This window comes from Venustampulla echinocandica, assembly GCF_003357145.1.
Source record: "Venustampulla echinocandica strain BP 5553 chromosome Unknown scaffold_5, whole genome shotgun sequence".
NCBI classification, from domain to species: domain Eukaryota; kingdom Fungi; phylum Ascomycota; class Leotiomycetes; order Helotiales; family Pleuroascaceae; genus Venustampulla; species Venustampulla echinocandica.
Window position 1 is genome coordinate 990,440 of NW_022474210.1, and position 19,121 is coordinate 1,009,560.

The window sequence follows — 19,121 nt, forward strand, 5'->3', positions numbered from 1 at the left end:
GACCACAGGAGTCCAGGACTCAGCAGCTGTTGATGGCTGGGGGAAGGATGGTGACGATGCCTAGAAGTCAAGCTTTGGGCAAGGCAGACGGCTCGAGCCGAGCAGTCCAAGCGACGCGGAAAGGGGCTTTGGCCCAACCTCACTACAATTTCGCATATTGAGACAGCATGTGAAAGTATGGGAATTTAATGCCATTGGCTCATTAGGTGTTTTTAATAAATGATTTTAATATGTCAATTTCGTCAATTCATCTATTCGTCTAATTCGTGGTACATAAGGTTACTCCTGGGTATTATCAACAACTTCATCCAAAATGCGGCCAGTAAACGGCAAAGTCTGGCATTTCGTAGACTCGAGGGTCTACATAGGGCAAGACGATAATTATTTCGACCACCAGATACACTCTTGACATCATATACGAAAGAAACACGACGATCCCCAATACAGAGAAGCCTATGCTCAAAGCCTGATTGAGGCGAAGGTGAGCATCAGAGCCACGCATTTTCAGACCGGTCCAAATTGCCAGGGCAAAAGGGCCAAGGACCATGAGTTGTAAGCAAGAGAGTTTCCAGAATATTTGGTCCTTTCCGGTGGTCCTGAGGACGTTAGAATTCCACGCCAGCATATGTATGCTTCCATAAAACAAGCTTGTAACTGTAAGCATCGTCAAGGATTTCATCAGTTCCTCGCCTATGGCAGGGCCATCGTCACTATCCAGTCCACGTGGCCAGGAAAAGTTAGGTTGCCTATCGCGAAGCCAAACCGTGTAATTGCAATTGTATGCCTCTGACTTGAGGGCTCGCCTCCATCGCTCAAGGGTGATCGTATCAAGTTCCAATGACTCGAACCGAGGGCTAAGGTGCATCGATGTTCCAGGGATGGGTTTCCCGGGCTCGAGCCGTACTGTGGGATTTTGATCGTGCCCACATACGCGCAGGTTGAACCGATCCGTTTCTGGGAGATGCGGAAAATAGAACCATCTGTCCTTGTGGTTGAATATATACCAATCCTCTCCACTACCTGGACAGAGCGTTATCCCCCTTCTACCGCGAAAGAAGTTTAGAGTAAATTCGGATCCCCCATGCACAAACATAGGTGTCCAGGGGGAGTCTTGCTGTTCTTGCTGTTTCTTGGGGTCTTTCGTAACAACCTTTTGTCCCTCGTAAAATTTGCCGGATGCCCCAAGAGTCCATTGCGCAGCGCAAAGGTCTCTCAATGCCGACGACTGTCCTGTATGTATAATAAAAGGTTCATCTATGCTGCCAGGTTTGTGCCACCATAGGATGTAAATGAATAAAGCACAAAGAGAGTGTGCGAAGGTGTTGAGTTCCAAGAGACTGACTGGCAACGATTGGCAAATTCGAAAGATGAACTGTATACAAAACCACAGTGCTTGCATGACGATGAGAGTCTTTGCGAAATGGTCTACTTTCTGCCGAGCATTGATCTTCTCTCGAGTTAAGAAACTAAGGTCAATGTCTTCAAAAGCACTCTTCCCCAGGCATTCTTCGGCGCAGGCGGGTGTCATAGTGAGGGTGTTACACCATTGCGGCCATACCCTTTCGTCGTCTCCCGACATATCCACAAGAAGGCCCCCCATTACTATTAGGAAACCGTGGATAAGCTCGAATCTTTCCTCGGGGATATTTGGAGACGGGTCCTCCTATTCTAAGTAAGCTTGGAAGGCTAGCAATGGAGGTCTCCCTGTCGCACCTGTAATGAGATGGCAGTGTCCTGGACCTTTTCTATTTTGTCGGTTGTTTGCGGTAGTTGTGGCCCATCCTGCTGCTGATTCTGTACCGCAGCTGGCTGCTGGCCGCGTTCCTGATCGAGCAACCTGAGTTTCCTTCGAAAATACTTGCATAACCTGGTAAACCACGAACCAACTTCTTCCTGCCCACTACGCTTTCGCAGCATCTTCGCTATCCGAACAGCTTGCCGTCTCTGGGCCCAAGCATTAAACACTATAAACTCAGGCGCAAGCAATGCCACCACGAGCCATTTAGTCTGGACAAGAAACCGAATCCACCACTTGCACTCCCGGTGAAAGACATTGAGATGGAAGGCGCTGTATATACAAAGACCGAGTGTCAACACACATGACTGCACGAGGTCCCAGGTTCCGCGCCTATTTGGCTCTGGCACCCACTGAGCTGAAGTGTAGTTGCTCGTGCCGAATATAGGGAGACCCATAGTTGGGGCTTAGCTTGGGCACTCGCCAGCGAGACAAGGTGCCGACTAGGAGGTAATAATGGTAGGATAATATAGATACATGAGAGCTGGGTGGGTGTACATATAAATTAAGTTGTTGCTCGTCTAGAGCTGTATAGTGAATCGAAGGGTAGTATGTGGATTGAACGACGAGAGGAGAATATAGCATATCAACATACTCAATCAAAACACCTAGGATCTTGAGGGAGGCAGGGGGAGTGTGACAATAAGAGCCGCAGATAGTGTCTAACCGCAAGAAAGCTGGGCCAAGATCGGAAACAACAAATACCTATTTTTAGAATTAAAAAGCAAATAAAAGCACTGGCGACTGAATTGGGATGAGGCTGAGGCGCTGAGTGCTTGAGAGGCGCGGTAGGTAGCGCCACAGCGCTCTCTCCTTAGGTCACGTCGAGCAAAAGCATACGCCGTGCTAGCAGCCCACCTACCTTCCAACATCAAATCCCCAACCGCGCGTTTAAACCCCTGATCTGGTGGGATCTTGAGCAATTTGTGACCTGGTGATTGACCTCCACATGTGTGCAGGTACATAGCACATAATATACTTCGTATATATGTCCGATGGAATCTTGATAAGAATGTATTTATTGATATTGATTTGATGATTTGATGGTGGTAACTCGTGAGGCCACCGGGTAAATACAACTGAGTGCCTGGCGCGCTGCATAAATGGCCTAAGGCCGCAAATATGATCCCTCAACTTCTCTGCAATTAAGTTCTGCAACACTACGATTTTGTAGAGCCTCAAAACGTACTGAAACTTTCTTCGTTGCTATCTGCGAGAGCCTTTAACTACATAATCAAGGTTGTCCCAGACCTTTGGCAGGACCCCATCTTTCCTCTGATATCAACTAACAATATGGGAATTGTGCTGTTCTTTTTATCACGTACACCCACCTTGTAACCCTCCAGAGCGCAATTATCAGCCTCCATTTTATTGGCAAGTACTTCTCTAGTCTGGCCAGGGCGATGGGCACGTTTAATAGCCTGCTCCCAGTGCTCCCACTGACTCTTCCACCATGGACCGCAGAGAATGACGACACTAGCTGCAGCAATGTTCCAACCGACCCCTCCAGTTGCTCTTGAGATTAAGAGGACTTTTGATCCAGCAGCTTTCTCAAAGCCTTGCAGAATAGCGGTGCGCTTCTCAGGGATTTCACGGCCGTCGTATCGCAGACAATCGACAGGATCGTACATGTTTTCGAAAGCGATTTGAACAATGTCCAAGAAGTAGATAATCTCATCGAATATGAGCACAGAGTATGCTGGATCAATATCTCTATGCTCATTGAAGATATCAATTAGTGCCGTGATACGTGAAGACTTCGAGCTGTTAGGCCATAGTACTCCGTGACCGAGGCCTGAGTACTAGAGGGCCTCCCTCCCGCCGCCATATCCTCTATGTCTGACCGAAATTGAGAGATTCAAGCCGTGTAAATATCTCACTGAAATTGAGGTATTCAAGTCGTGCAAATATCTCACCGAAATTGAGGCATTGAAGTCGCGGATGTCTGACTGAAATTGAGGTATACGCGATGCTAAAGCCTCTACCACTGAATCCAGCTTTGATATGGATGCGATGGCGCATGCAGAGGCCAGAGCACGGGGTCGGGATTGGGGTTCCACAGTATATGATTCCGCCGCCAGCAACCCTCCGGCTTCTGAAGGAAACATGGCCAATACAGGTGGACAAGGCATAACTGCTGGAATTTCTCGGGAGGCTCCAATTATATCCAGCAACAGACGAATGACTACTTTGGATGGTTCCTCGGATGATGAACCAGCCCCCGAGAAACGCAAGACCACTGCGGCGCCGGCCTCCAGCCAGCCGTCAAAGAAACCTGTTCACAAGAGGCAGGATCGCCAGCAATCCGCCTGCCCTACTGAGCCCTCCATTCGAGAAATGCTTGCAGAGTTGGGAGAGGAGGAAATTGCCCTTTACCACAAACGCATGGCCTCCTCCTTCAATACCAGAAAGCTGACCGTCAAGCGCAAAGAGACGACCAGTGGATCCGGAAGACAGACTTAGGAAGTGCAATGGAACTAGTCAGTCAGTTTGAGGCTCGACAAATGCCGGCACTTAGCCGGCGACGGAATCCCAAGCGGCAGAAAAGACGTTCTGATGTTGATCTGTAACTAGGCGATGTGCACTTACCCTATTTTTGGCCTATAAGGTTTTCCTCGATCGTATCCGGCATCGAAGTGAGGCGCATAATTCAATGATTCGGGCTCGAAACCAAACAGCCGTTCAACTCGATCTAGGTGCCCTGCTGGTTCCCCTGCGAAGCCTTTCTACTGGTGAAGAGATCCCGCACTGCCCGCAATCAGTAGGCGGAATTTTTCACTATTCTCGAGCAGCTCGACTTCTCTCATCTATGATTTCGCAAGGTATCATTTTGATCAAATTGACGAATCGCCGTTTTGGCTCATGTCCATCATTTTCGCTCACTCCTGCGCAAAGTTGTATCAAATTTGCAGCGTATCGGCGGATTGCATCAAAGTTGCTAGTATGTTAGCAGATCGCATTAAATTGATCAAATCGATCTATTTTATTATATATATATACCTACCTTAGGTATCTACTATCCACCTCTCATCTCAAGCATCAACTTCTCCCACAAACCACTCCTACCATCCCTCCGCTTAGCTTCCACCTCGAATCCCCCATTGATAGGACTCGGCGCATCATCCCTCTCTTGCCTTTTTACATTTATGACTACAATAGAGTAGTAAATCTCTTGGATAGGAGCATATTCTGCTTTCGTGGCTGTGAGCTGGAGACTTCTCAACCGGCTTAGTGGATTGTGCCGAAAGAAGTCGACAAAACTATCAGTAGCAAGAGTGCTGGCGGCTGCTAAACCCCCGGGACTAGTTTCTGGATTGTCGAGTACAATGGCGATATGCAGGGTACGTAGCAGGGTGAATTGGCTTAGGGTGGAGAAGGATCGTTTGGGCTAGCAGTCGGCATAGTTAGTAACCTCAGCTTCTTGTTGCAGCTATTCTCAAGGCAGGAGATCTAGTAACATACCCAAACGGACTCCTTCTCACCATTCGGCTGTATCCCACGTCCTAGCTCTACATCGACTGTCAATTCCGTCAATTCCGGACAGGACTGTAGTAGTTCAAGCAAAGCCGGCTCCGTCCATTTCCACGTGGCATTCAGCACATTACTCGTCTTAAGAGTCCTCAGAGTAGGCCCATGTCTCTTGACATGAGACCACAAAATAGGGAAGAATCCATTCGTAGCATTTGTGACACACAGTTGTTCAAGTCCATTGATCGAATCCAGGAAGTTTCCTATAATACGCACATTTTCGACACCGATGTTTGGCAGACCACCGCGCGTAAGGGTAAAACTCAGTGATTTCAGGTTGGGCACGTAGCCACGGAAGATTTCGAAAAAGGGGGAGGGGCCTTGACCACCTAGGTCAAGAGTCCGCAGCTTGCTCCAGTCCATACAATATCTCCAGGCGTTACAATGGCTATCCGAGAAATCATAGAAGGACTCGGCACGTAGAGGATCGGAGCTGAATGCAAGTTCTTCAAGAGGCTCTAGTTGGTCGTCTAGTGTGAATGCGCTGAAGGGTAGATTTTTGGAACCGTGTCCATCAGAGCCGAATCTTTCATAAAATCCATAGTAATCCTCAAAGTGGAATCGCCTGTCGGGCTCACACACAAAACGGAGGATACGAAGATTCTTACTGGCAGTCATGATGCGTGCCATGATTGGCAATTCGGAGCGGGATGAACCGCTGTCTTCTTTGAGGAAGGTGTATGAAAGGCTGTGTAGTTGAGGCGATGTTAGGATTTCCAGATCCATCACCATGTTGTATTCTCTCCCAGCGTTAGCATCTCGTCCTCTGCTTGTGTTGGTGTAGCAAAGACGAGCGGAGGGGAAACGAGCATGAAATATAGCTTTTACGCTTTTTGGGATAAAACGCTCTGTTTTCCAGCTATGAACGGCGTCAATATTGGCTATCGGCATAGATCTAACTATCTTGCAGCTGTAACGCGAGCGCTCACCTGAAACTATGAAGCGCCTTCAGACTCCGCAGGATCTTCTCCAGTACAGCCTCATCAAACTCAGGAAAGTACGGCCCAGACCAATTATCAATCTCTAGCTCATAGATATAGGATGATACTACATCATCGGAATCCACGATGCGGTCGATGAGGCACTTTGTGCGAGACCATGGTGATCGGTTGGTGGGGTGTGGCCCTCGGAGTGTGATTGACTTGTAAATCACACGCTCTGCAGCTGCTTTGCTAGCTTTTATAAATAGTAAATTGAAGACTGAAGAAGGAGACGTGTTCTCCAGCTGGGTGCGTTTAGTTCCCAGCTGTAATAGGGATATCTATCCTCGGACCTCAGCTTACCGCTTCAACAATCTGAGAGAGCGCTTTGGTGGGCAGCTGCTCAAACAGAGACTCGGACATCGGAAAGCTCGGAATTTCGGAAGAGAAGTACAGTTGAAGTCGAGAGATAGCCAGCTAGTATATAGAGCTTGAAGTTGAGAGGTTGAGGTTGGGGTCCTGGAAATAGTTGGGCTAATACGGAAATACTTCGTAGGCTAAATTAAAGGCTAGATGCCAAGTACTCGTATTACGATCTTCCGAATAATTCCAGACACGGTATGGACCCAGAGCAGCCGATGGCATCAGACAGGGAGCTAAAGGTAGCCACGAAATAAATGGGATAGAACATCTGATACTATATCAGTCGCACGCAAAATATAAGGTACTCAAGTCGGAATCACGTGATTTGACCTATTTCTCAACCGTTTTGTTACACATCGTGAAAATCCATCATCTGCCAGGACTCAGGAGGCCTCTTCAACTCTTGTTTCGCGCGATCCCAAGCCCGGCTCCCACAAAAGGTGCCACTTCTTTTACGGGTGCCTTTTTAGATAGGCACCATAGAACAGGCACATGACTCTATAGATAGATTAGCCGAATAACTCCTGTATAATATATATTACTACCTCAGGTACCATTCGGGTAGATACTAGTTAAATTTTCGATTTTTAAAAACTAGCTTATTTCTTAAACTAATATAACTCTTTTCTAATACTACATAAAATAAACTAACTATTTAATAATATATTATATTACCATTAGCTTAGTATATAGTAAGAAGCAAAACTTGTATCTTATTAAATACTCTATAATTTATTTTTGGACTCATAAGTACTTTGTATTAGTACTATTACAGCTTAGATAATATAAACTCTGTCTCCTTTACTCTATAGAGGCTAGCGTCAAAGGTGGAATACTACCTAAGGATAGGACTAACACCGGTAGAAATCGGCGTTTAGATCAGCAAGTTTTAGATCGTAAAAAGATAACATTTTTAATAACTAAAGCAACTGCGATAATTTAGCTAGCTGAATAACTAGAGTACCCCGTTGAAAGCTCTGCCAAGCTCCGCTACCCCTTACTTTGGGAAAGGGTCCTTCGATTAACCGACAAAAGGGCATTGCCGTGAAAACAGGCTTCGATCTGCCTCGAAAGGTGTAGCGACTAGTTCTGGATATGATTCTGGCTCGTTCCGACCAAAGGGTGAGGAGCGAATAGGTACAGCTGTTTTCCATATACCACGACCTTGGTATTTGACAGAGACCCACCTTAACTTTGAATTTACAAGCTTCCAACTAATCAAAGATCTCGATCAGCTCTCGATCAGCTCTCGATTTCGTTCGCAAAATCGGAAGTCCTTTCGCAAACAGTTCTGTTGTACCCAATGGCAAGTGCATTTGACCAAAACAAAGAAGATGGACTCGAAGGCAAAAAGCTACGGCTTCGACATAATTTATATGACATAGATGATACAGGAAGGAAGGAGGTTGAAGAGCACGGGAAGTGCGATGTTTGCGCAGTTCTCATTGTTGCCGTTGGAGTTACGGCGGACGATATAGAAAGAAGCACGGCCTCCAGGCTGTGTGGTAACAAGTTCATCTTCTCTCCCATTCAAACAGTTCACCTTTGTTAAATATAAACTCGAAAAAAATTCCATCTAGATTACCCTGTGTCTTTTCCTTACCGTCTTCCACTTCCACGTCCACCGCGGACAACGACTTCCGCTTCCACTTCGTTCTTCCTTCATCTTCTCCTAGATTACTGGGCGTCTCGCCCTAGTTACGAATACCATAGCTCAGTCTGGCCAAAGAGCGAGTGTCACTCAGCAAGTCCAAGCTGTACTCGCAAGTTTAGGCCAGCTTATCAGTGTACTTGCCTTCGTTGCTGTATTAGTATTTGGTATTGGGGCTTGGGTAGGTATGAACTACGCAAACAAATATACGGAGAACAGCCATAAATTATTGTAGCTCTTTAGACAACTTGTAATAATCATCCGGTAAGATGTTTCCCCAAGCAATCCATCGAACTCGATTGATGTCGAATTAGAATATTCAGAATAATTTATTGTATAGGGACGTTCTGGCATGGAGCTTAATGGAAGTATTATCCAGAGGCGTGACGTCGATGTTTCAAGCTCTGTATCAGACCTCCTCAAGGAAGTGTCAGTTGATGATAGCCTACTACCAATTCAGAAGGAGCAGCCCACTGTCGACCAAAAGGGGGTCTAGGGGTCTCTCGGGTAGCCCTTATGTCGAAGAGTAAGAAGCAGATCAATCGTGCCGTAGTGTTGTTGGATGATATAAACTCCCTAAAACAAAAAAAATAGTACTATATATAGCAGACAGAGTAATATGATCGACGCATGCCTCAAAATTCGCCATTTAGCAAAATCCGCCAGATCTCACACTCCTAAGTAATTCCGATCCCGCATCCCCAACCCTCCCGTCCTCCTCTAAGCACAACAGAACCCGCTCAAAATCATCCTTCTCTCGCCCCTCCCCTCCGACAACCCCCTTACTCCACCTTACCACATACTCCCAATACGTGCCTAATTCTTCCCCCCAACTTGGCTCCCACTCCCCTTCCTCCCCGTCCATCTCCCAAAGCCCCCCATTTAACGACACCGGCAGCGAACCTAACAAGGGGACTAATTCCGTATATCCATCTTTGGTGGTGCAGTATAGAGATCTCAGGAGCACAGATGTAAGGATCGTGCGGCGGCTACTTTCTTTCAGGATCCATTCCGCATATGAAGTAGAAGGTGAAGGTAAGGAGAAGTAGGCTGTTTGGAGGGTGATTGTCCATTTATTGAGGCGGAGGAAGTCAGTTTCGGCGTCGAAGATGTGCTGATGGTCTGAAGAGAGGAGACGGATAGTTTGGAATATGATAAGGGCTTGGACGGAGTGTAGGATTGCGGTGGGGGAGTAGAAGGTTGTATAGGAGGAGGCGATGAGGGTCCTGAGGTGGGAGGCGAGGATGGAGAAGGTGGAGGGCGAGTGTAGGGTTGAGAGGGCGCAGGTGGAGAGTGCAGATTGGAGGGGCGGGGGAATTGGATGGCTTAGAAAGGTGCGGTGGATGAAGAAGGTGCGGTTATGGAGGGCGAGGGAAGGGATGCTACTGCGGAAGTAGGCGGTTAGGTAGAGGAAGTGGAGGGGGGAGGTGACGACGCGTGATGGTATGTGGAAGGACTTGAAAGGTAGGTCGTCGGTTGGGAGTTGTAAAACGGTGCGAAGGTCTTTTGCGATATTGTGGACGATTACTGAGCCCTGGGAGGAGTATGCCGGTTGCAAAGCTTCGTCTTCCTCGCCACTAGATCCGCTCACCTATTACCCATTTTAGTAAAATTTGCTTATATTCCTATTCAATAATTCTCTTTCAGTTAAAAAACACAACTCACATACTCACACTCCACATCTCTGGTCACACACCTGCCACAACGCGGGACTATCAAATCGCACCTTCGCTTCGCCTTGACACATCCTTCGCACGCCTTTCTCCTCGTCTGGCTATAATTCACAATCTTCGTATTCATAATCTTTGATCTTTTCTCTTTGCGTGGTTCTACGGTTCGCTGCTGGAGGTAGGAGTGTCGTTGAAAAAGGCAATGATGATGCGGGGTCTTTCGTACGATACGAGGCTTACCAGGGGTCAAAGTAGGGTCTTTAGACGCCTCTGCGGAATTCCGCACAGGGGTACTTTGTCCGGGTTATGAGATCGGAAGGTTGTCTTACAACCACGACTCTGAATTGATGAAATGACGAAACTAATGAGGGATTACTTGATTTTTACGTAGGGAAGATGGATGAATTTATCCCGAGTCTCCCGGGAGAGATAGATTCCTGAAATGCTGCTGTATAAAGGCATTTGCTCCTTCTCACCTCTTCTGAAGTCATTATCTATAAATATCTCTTTAACATTATTCTAAACCACACAGCATCTGAACGTCGAATCAACGATCTTACAAAATGCCGATCCTGGAGCTCCTCATCCTCCCCTTTAAGCAAGATGAAGCTACGCGTGAAGCCTACATCAAAACCTTCTGGCCCACCCTAGCAGCGCTTCTCAGCGGGAAAAAGGGGATGAAAATGCGGACTTCTAGGATGATGTTGAGTTCTAATAACTCAGATGTCTCTTCTATCTTCCAACCTGTCATGGTAGTGGGTATGTGTAATTTCTGCTTCATTCTCGAAACCTCCCTTCCTTCTTTCTAGCTGCTGAAAGAATCAACATCTGGGAAACAATTTACTCAATTTCTGTCGTGTCCTCCTTCTCAAAATACAGTCCTAACGAAAGCCAAATATAGGATGGAACGCAGTCTCAGACTTCCAAACCTTCGTTACCGGTGACGAACTTGGTGCCCTTAGAAATAGCTTCATATCACTAGTAACAGCGGCTACGTCCCCACAACTATACGACACCGACGTTGAGCCTCGATCCGTATTTGGATGTGCTTTGACCGAGGTCTTCAAGGTAAAGATTGGGGATCATAAGGAGAACAAGGAGAAGGTTAAGGGGGCTTGGGGGAACTTTGTGAAGGGTGTTGGGGAGGTGAAGAGTTTGAGTGGGGTGAGTGTGAATTTGAATGAGAGGACTTTCGTAGGTGCTATAGGCTGGGAGAGTGAATCGGTAAGTATCTTGGGGGACTCTGGTAAGATATTAGCTAACTGGTGTATAGGGGAGAGACCGCGTATTAAAGAGGAGCGAGGTGGAGGAATTGTACGGCAGGCTGGGAGATCTGGAGTCATTTGTGGTGAAACTTGATAGATTGTAAGGGTAAAGAAGGAGTCGTATTAGAATGAAGTTTCCTTACTTTCAAATGCGAAACTATCTTCCCTGTCTGCGCCAAAGAGCTGGCTCATTGCGTCGGAGAGTTTCCTGTTCTAGAGAGCTGGCAGCCGTTGCACATAATCTAAACCGGAACATTATCAAGAATTCAACTTCTACAAGTCAAATTTACTCATCCTGCCAGCTATTTAGGAAAGTATATCGCTAATAGTCCTTTGTATCTTGATAAAAGGTGTCTAAGCTCAATGGGCTTTTTGTCTGCCCTATTTCAATGCGCTAATTATTTATTCAAAGATTGAAGATATAGAGGGTCGCATTATTAAAACTTTAAGGTATAGTGGCTGTTCGTTTTGGTAAGTTACAGGTAGGAAAGGACGTTGACGCTGACGATCAAGAGTGGGCAAGGTTGGTCTTAGAGACCAACCTCCTTGAGGACGACCGAGAATTGTTTTCAACTACAACGACGACAAGTAAAGTCAACAATTATAGAGGGGCCTATATGCTAGTGGGCCCCCATGAGCTACTCTACTTCATACTCAGAGTAATGAACTGCTTAAACTACCGCTCCGCAAAGGCCCTCAGAACCTATACCTGGATTCAGGGACTCTCTCCTAAAGCAGCCGTGTCTGCTACCCTAAAAACATACTTGACAGCACTTGCCTCACCATTCATCAGCTTCCTCAACCCAATCCCCACGCCTTGGAAACCACCCTCACACACTTCATACGAATGACTTGTCAACCAACCCTGCTCGAGGCCGTAGCCAAACAGCCGAAACCACGGGTATGCGAACTCGCGATCCTTTTTGTTCTCGTGCATAACAGCGACGTTGAATCTAGCCTGCTGAATAGACGGCGGGAGGCTCGGGTATTCGCCTAATGGCCATAGCAGGTTGATGTGCCCATGTGGATCGAGTACCTTTGCGATGTTGGCGGTGCTCTGCTGATCTGAAACGGCATCGTAGGCATAGGCGCATGTCTGGCCCCCAGGAACAGCAGCAGCGATATTTCTGATAACGGCGTCGCTGCCTTCGCGGTAATCAATGATGGTGTCGCCTTTGGCAGTGTCAATGAGGGTTTCGACAAAGGAGATGCCCTTTCCAGCGACGCAGATGATGGGGTGGATATCAGCGTGGACCAGCAGTTTGATAGCAAAGGCACCCACGGCACTGGCGGCGCCGTAGACGATGATGCCGCCCTCCCGGACTCGTGTTCGAGTTTGATTAGTGCTGACCCAGGGCTCTTGTAGGTCCAGGTTGGAAAATAGTCCTAGAGCGGCAGTCATGGCGTACAGAGGGATGGTGGCAGCTGGGTAAGACCCTGACGGGCTCATCATTGTGTGAAAGGCCGCCACACGGTCCCCTGGTTTGAATTCCGAATTCGCTTCACTGCCTACACTTTGCACAATGCTGGCAATGTCATCGCCAGAGTTGAAACCATTGTGATCGGGGTAAACTGAGAGAAGTTTCCAGTCTTTGGGGTTGGAGCCAGACACCGTAACCTTTATCAGCACTTGGTCGGGTGCTGGGATGGGGATAGGGACGTCATAGAGATGGATCTTGAGACCGTGAGCGTCGTCCTTGTAGACGCGAGCTTCCTTTATTTTAGTTATAGCTTAGAAGTTGTGAGAAGAAGTACCAGGAATAGGAATGAAGTAGACCGGTTTTAAGTGATTTCGAGGAGGCCCTAAGCTACTGTCAGAAATACGTATATAGACTAGTGTTGCTGAGTACTCTTGTAACTAGATTAATCGTGCTAATCTATACTTTGGATTACTACTTACTTTGACTATATCTACTTACTAGTCACCCTTTTGGGCCTATTCGTAGTTTATAACCTTGACAGTCTCACTCGTCTCATCATCACTTCTCTATGTCGACTCACCACATAACCTTTTCTCGAGGGGTACGACGAAGCTAGGATAAATTACGTCGTTACCGACCCAACCCGTTCTGGACGATGTTGTACGAGTACTTAACCCTCACATCTTGGCGCTAACAACCGTTCAGCCAGGCAGTAACAGCGGATGTATCATATGCCACGTCCACAAATTCCGCTCTGCCGTCTCCATTCAAATCACTAAATTGAATGCCTTTGCCATTCGTTCCGACACCAGTTGCAATGGTACCATGAGGAAGCCACACAACTTTCGCTGCATTGGACCCGGTGTCTGGCCCCCCTCCGTTGAGCCACAGCTGGACACTCCCATCCGTCCTCGACACCGTCAGATAATCCGCTCTCCCATCACCATTAACGTCCGCAAATACCACATTTTCTCTCGCCTTGCCTACACCCGTTGCGATTACTCCCTGCGGCAACCAGGATACTTTGGCGGCGTTCGGTCCGTTGTCAGGGCCGCCGAGGTTGAGATACGCTTCCACGGATCCATCCGTATAGACATAGAGATACTCGGCTCTACCGTCGCCATTGATGTCAGCGAATCTTACGCCAGCTCCATCTTTGCCTATTCCACTGGCGATTTTGCCTTGCGGTAGCCAGCTGACCTTGGCTGCATTTGGACCGTTGTCGGGGCCGCCTAGGTTCAACCAGCAGTCAACACTTCCATCATCGTGAACCCAGAGATAATCCGCTCTACCGTCCCCATTGATGTCCGCAAACTGAACGCTTGCACGGGTTGCACCTACGCCGGCCGCGATCTCGCCTTGAGGTAGCCAGGAAATCTTGGCTGCATCAGCCCCTTGGTTCGGGGCCCCAAGATTGAGGAACGCTGTCACACCGCCTTCGTTGTCGACATACAGGTACTCAGAACGCCCGTCACCATTCAAATCAGCGAAGTGAACTGCGGTAGTTGCTGGGAATTTTAGCATTTCGATTTCGCATGTGGCGGTGGAGCTGAGGAGAGCCGGAGTTAGAGGTATGTCTTTCCCTGATGTGCAGGTGCAGAGTCCGGTTATTGGACTTGATGTAGGGTTAGTTTTGTCATGATGGGATATTCAAAGTAAGGGTAGATACTGACTTCGAGGCACAAGACACGGTTAGCCAGAGATTGCTTCCTAAACCTGCTCCGTTCGCAATTTGACCCTGCGGGAGCCAAACCGGATCATGGTTACATGTTGCCAGGGGATTTCCGGAACCCTGCACCGGGTCTTTAATCCAACCGATCGAATCTGCTGCAGTCAATGCACTGGCCCACTTGATTGCCATCTTATTGTATCCTTCATCATTCGGATGTAACCCGTCTGCGAGATCTCCCGTCGTCACACCAGAAGGCATGTCTACCACCATGACTTGCTGTCCCTGTCGAACGCGCTGAGCCATGAGTCCCGTAATCGCGTTATTGAACTGCGGAAGCAGAGCTGCAAGACCGCCGTTCGTAGAAGGGATGATCCTGGCAACGATAATGGTAGCATCTGGGCACGCAGACACTAACTGTCCAACAAGCGAGTCAAGACGCTGTGGAGCGGATGCTGGCTCTGACGGCAGATTCAGATCGTTTGTGCCTGCATGAAGGAGAATGATATTGGGTCGCTGCCCGTACGCGCTGGTATACGTAGCCAGCTGTGAGATCGTGGCTCCATTGTGGCCTTCGTTGAAATTGTTGGCCATCGTACCAGCTCGTACGGAGCCGATCATTTGAACAGTATTCTTCGCTCCTGTAAGGATGCTCAACAAATCTTGTCGATAGCCATTGCCGTCAGAGCTCTGAAAGCCGTAAGTAATTGAGTCTATGAGAGTACTGAAGTTAGTTGTCAGATGCTTAACAGTGACATGAAGTGACATACCGCCAAGTGGAAGTATTCTTAGGTTCTTGTTCTTCAGCCAACCGTATGGTGTGTAGTCGCCGGCCTGAAAGGCGATGGCTTCAGCTTCTGAGATCTCGTCGTAGCTAGAGTATTGTTGTCAGTCTTCAATGTCCTATATTCAAGATGGGCATTTACAATCTCTGGTCTCCAATGTTCTCTAATCAGGATGGGACATTTACAGCCCGCAATTTCTAATTTTCAAGATCCACATTTACAACCTCGAAAGGATTTGCACTTACTCTGGATCATCAAACTCGGTTGGGATAGGTTTAGAACCGTCGTCCTCGAAGAAATCTACCCAATCATCCTCTGGAGGCTGATCTGCCCCGGTCGAAGAAACAGACGACGGATCTGGGTCTCCATAGAACTTTTTAAACCACATGGCTGTTGCATACCAAGCATAATTATCGGCTTCAACTGTCAGCTTATTTGGGCATTGAATGTAAGATATCCCCGTACTTACCGTTGAGATACGCATAATCAGGAAACCGTTGTGCTAGTTCTTCGGATTTCCTGGCACCGTAGACAGCCTTTCCGCTTGAACCGACTGGATTCTCCTTCTGATCCAACACGATGTCTATCTGGCGTGTCAGTCGAGATCTTCGGTGAGGCCATTGGCCAATTTTGTGAACGTACGTGGATAGCGGTTCTCGACGATCGACAAATGGGTCATCTCGTGGAAAAATATATGAGCTCTGGTTTTCATCCATCCCAAGTCTTTCTGCCGCCCCGGAAATTTATCAAGCTCTGCTTTCACTTCGTCTAGCGAGGGTTGGGCGAAAAACGAGCGGCAAAATACAATTTTCGCTCTTCCATTAAGATTTGTAGCGTATGCGCCTACCGTGCCAGGCTGGCCGGGGAGTTGACTGTTGCACGAAGTGTCCGACTTGGTTGGTTGGTCCACTTCGCAGTACACTTCGATTCGACTTCCAAAGAACCAGTCCTAGCATAGTTAGCGGGTTCTGTTTATCGTCTGTTACTCTCACGACATTTCAGAACTGATAGCATCAGGGTTTCGTATGTCGTCTCTGACTTTCATAACAATAGAAGTCAGGATCTCAATGTCATCAACGCTAGAGACAACAATTGCACCTCGGTATCAAGTGCCGCTTTTCGAGTAGGTGTAATAAAAAGTAACATGAGTACGTACCCAGGGATACCAAGGCCACCAATTAGCTGCATTCTGCATAATACCTGCTCAAGTTAGTTTTAGCTTGACTATAGGTGTAAGTTGGGCCTACCATAAATGAGACTTCTCTTGTAGCTCTGATCGGAAAAATCTCCGAAGAATCGCTTCTCTATTGGACCGGGAGCTAGCTGAACGGCGTCCCCCTCCGGCGATAAATACACGAGAAAAGGGTTGATATGTTGTGTCATCCGCAACATGTCATGATACCCTTGTTTAACAATATCTTTTCCTTTTGATTTCCCATTCTTGTAAAGCTTGTCGCAGCCCCCGTATTTATTGATGTTAGCACGCCGGTGTAGAGTTGCATTGTGGGGAAAGGAAGGTCGGTCGTGAACTTTTATCGTTGCACGCTTCGCAGGAAGGTGATTTCCAATATTGGCTCTTGCAGCTGCTGCAAAGCCGGAGATCGATAGCCAAAACAAGAGCTTTGAGAGCAACATCTCTTTCATCTGAATGTAAATTATGAAAGGTGAAAAGAACAGTGGGATAAAGAATCCTTTTATCCGTGGAAAAAAAAGACTCTGCATGTGATCATCCTTACATTAATACAGCAGGTAGAACCTATAGCTCTTCACGACCAAATGTCAATGAGGTCAAAACACAGGCGAACCCAGCCTCTAAGCTGCATGTTACCATGAGCTGACCAATTTCATATCTCGGGGGGAAAAATGCAGAAAATATAGACGGAGGGAATGTCATTTGCCCTTTGGGCACTAGTCGACATGTGCTGAAGTATAAATAAACATTATGTGTCACGTCCCAAGGCTGACGGCAGCCTGATAGGATGATGAGGGATACGAGTAATATTAGGAGCACACGATATCGAAAACAAAATAGTGCTTCCCGCTACTTCGATTCGCGTCGTTCACCTGTTACCTTCTCCCCTCGCATTATGTTTGGGAACTTTCTCCGAGGAGCTTGAATATTCCCTGTTGCTTGACAGCGCGCCTTGCAAGGCAGAGCAGAGGTTACACGCTCGCTTTATTGCGCCTCGGTGCTGGAAAGCGGCCGCTAACGAGAAAGGACAGAGACGGTCCGGGATCATTCCACTTCTTTGAAGGAAAACAATGAAATGCCGGTGCCAAAAAGAAACGCAACTCTCTCATTCCTTGGATTTGGAATTGTTCTGTTTATAGCGGTTTTGTGTCGACCGTATACTGCGACGTTGTTCCACAGGATAGAATATACGGATGTAGTGGATTATGGTGATGGTACGCTCGGCTCCAGCATTTCAAACATCATCAGGGCTAATGAGCTCTCTAAAGTTATCGGAATAGATTTCGGAAGAGCCTGTTCGCGCGTCGGAGTATTCAGAAACAATGTATTCGAGATTATTTCTGATGAGCAAGGTCGCAGTGCGATACCAAATTATGTCGCGTTCCTTGACCGTGGACCTCCCCTGGTGGGATTTGAAGCAAAGGAGCAGGCTCTCAGCAATCCTAAAAATACTATTTATGATTTCAGGTAAGTTCAGGCTCTTCAATGTCATGAATTGGGATATTAATAATGTTGTCAGACGTTTGATCGGGCGAAGTTTCTCCGATCCTGAGCTCCAAGAAGCCATCAAGGAGTTGCCATATGACGTTGTGGACGCGAGCGGGGAGCCTTTGATCAAGATAGGTACAAAACATGATTACACCGGTTACACCCCAGAGGATATTTCAGAGTTGGTTTTGAGGAAGTTGAAGAGCATGGCGGAAATTCACCTCAACACAACTGTTGGACATGCCGTCATCACTGTTCCCTCATACTTCGACGGAAAACAGCGGCAAGCAACCCAAGACGCTGCGGCAGCTGCAGAGCTGAGTGTACTACGCGTGATCAATGAGGCATCAGCTATCGGCCTGGCGCATCGTCTTGACATCAAGCCCTGCGATGAAGCTGCAGGGCGATTCGACTGCACTTATATTTTGTACGACATCAGGGAAAAAGAATCTGAGTTGACTCTTCTCTCGATTGATCGCGGAGTATTTGAGATTGTAGGAACTGTGGGAGATGGGCACTTGGGGTGGGAGGACTTCGAAGTCCCCTCTGAGACAGCCCATGTTCAATTGAAGGCCCCAAGCAATCAACAATCGGAACGAATCCTCGCACTAGTCAAGCGGCTTCTCCTCGACGCCAGATTGGAGAAGAAGGACGTCGATGGGATCATTGTCACCGGTGACCCCTTGCAAATTTCGAAGATCCAAGCGGTTCTGGAAGCTTACTTCCCGGACAAGATTGCACTCACTCCATCTGGCTTCGGGCACGACCAAGCTATTGTATGTGGGGCTGCAACGCAAGGCCAGCTGTTCAGTGAGGTATACCAGGACTCGACTCCGCAATGGACAGATGTCAATCCGCTAAGCCTTGGTATCGAAACCAGCACTGGGGCTTTCCTGAGGGTGATCAATCGAAACTCTGTTATCCCAACACGCAAAGCACGCGTTGTATCGACATCTGCGGATACCCAAGGGAAGGTCACGATCAGGATTCTAGAGGGCGAGCGAGAAGTTGCTAGCAAGAACAAGTTAATTGGCACTCTTGAGCTTACCGGAATTTCAACCGAGCCGAAAGGGGTACCGGAGATTGAGATATCGTTCGAGTTGGACGCTGATGAGATCTTGACGGCTACCGCGAAGCTAAAGTGGGAAGAATCGGAGGTTGCAAAACTTGTCGTTGCTGTTAGGAGGAGGCGATACACCGAGCAGGAAATCGATGATATTGTGCGGGAAGGGGAGAAGTTTCACGAGGAGGATTTAGAACTTATTAATTATAAATACTAAAATAGGCAATAAGTTTAATTTAGTAGAAATAAGC

The 19,121-nt window shown here is 47.6% G+C and overlaps 8 protein-coding genes across 8 annotated transcripts; 3 read left to right on the plus strand and 5 right to left on the minus strand.

Moving 5' to 3' along the window:
- Nucleotides 1–304: 304 nt before the first annotated feature.
- BP5553_07243 (uncharacterized protein) lies at nt 305–2,193 on the minus strand (the record flags this gene model as incomplete). Its single annotated transcript, XM_032015866.1, has 2 exons — nt 305–1,663; nt 1,714–2,193. The coding sequence occupies 2 exons, from the start codon at nt 2,191–2,193 to the stop codon at nt 305–307; spliced, it is 1,839 nt and encodes a 612-aa protein (XP_031868135.1).
- Nucleotides 2,194–3,029: 836 nt separating this feature from the next.
- BP5553_07244 (uncharacterized protein) lies at nt 3,030–3,426 on the minus strand (the record flags this gene model as incomplete). The annotated part of the gene is made up of 2 exons (XM_032015867.1): nt 3,030–3,080; nt 3,121–3,426. 2 exons carry the CDS (start codon nt 3,424–3,426, stop codon nt 3,030–3,032), a joined length of 357 nt encoding a protein of 118 aa, XP_031868136.1.
- Nucleotides 3,427–3,799: 373 nt separating this feature from the next.
- On the plus strand, nt 3,800–4,258 carry BP5553_07245 (uncharacterized protein; the record flags this gene model as incomplete). Its single annotated transcript, XM_032015868.1, has 1 exon — nt 3,800–4,258. The coding sequence occupies one exon, from the start codon at nt 3,800–3,802 to the stop codon at nt 4,256–4,258; it is 459 nt and encodes a 152-aa protein (XP_031868137.1).
- A 553-nt stretch (nt 4,259–4,811) lies between these two features.
- On the minus strand, nt 4,812–6,666 carry BP5553_07246 (uncharacterized protein; the record flags this gene model as incomplete). The annotated part of the gene is made up of 4 exons (XM_032015869.1): nt 4,812–5,183; nt 5,258–6,182; nt 6,253–6,548; nt 6,607–6,666. The coding sequence occupies 4 exons, from the start codon at nt 6,664–6,666 to the stop codon at nt 4,812–4,814; spliced, it is 1,653 nt and encodes a 550-aa protein (XP_031868138.1).
- Nucleotides 6,667–8,966: 2,300 nt separating this feature from the next.
- BP5553_07247 (Uncharacterized protein) lies at nt 8,967–9,999 on the minus strand (the record flags this gene model as incomplete). The annotated part of the gene is made up of 2 exons (XM_032015870.1): nt 8,967–9,908; nt 9,991–9,999. 2 exons carry the CDS (start codon nt 9,997–9,999, stop codon nt 8,967–8,969), a joined length of 951 nt encoding a protein of 316 aa, XP_031868139.1.
- Nucleotides 10,000–10,550: 551 nt separating this feature from the next.
- BP5553_07248 (Uncharacterized protein) lies at nt 10,551–11,356 on the plus strand (the record flags this gene model as incomplete). The annotated part of the gene is made up of 3 exons (XM_032015871.1): nt 10,551–10,746; nt 10,889–11,211; nt 11,261–11,356. 3 exons carry the CDS (start codon nt 10,551–10,553, stop codon nt 11,354–11,356), a joined length of 615 nt encoding a protein of 204 aa, XP_031868140.1.
- A 611-nt stretch (nt 11,357–11,967) lies between these two features.
- BP5553_07249 (SGNH hydrolase) lies at nt 11,968–16,762 on the minus strand (the record flags this gene model as incomplete). The annotated part of the gene is made up of 9 exons (XM_032015872.1): nt 11,968–12,962; nt 13,369–14,288; nt 14,347–15,055; nt 15,113–15,216; nt 15,373–15,544; nt 15,597–15,710; nt 15,770–16,076; nt 16,284–16,327; nt 16,375–16,762. 9 exons carry the CDS (start codon nt 16,760–16,762, stop codon nt 11,968–11,970), a joined length of 3,753 nt encoding a protein of 1,250 aa, XP_031868141.1.
- Nucleotides 16,763–17,394: 632 nt separating this feature from the next.
- Nucleotides 17,395–19,087, plus strand: BP5553_07250 (Uncharacterized protein; the record flags this gene model as incomplete). Its single annotated transcript, XM_032015873.1, has 2 exons — nt 17,395–17,786; nt 17,839–19,087. The coding sequence occupies 2 exons, from the start codon at nt 17,395–17,397 to the stop codon at nt 19,085–19,087; spliced, it is 1,641 nt and encodes a 546-aa protein (XP_031868142.1).
- Nucleotides 19,088–19,121: the final 34 nt, after the last annotated feature.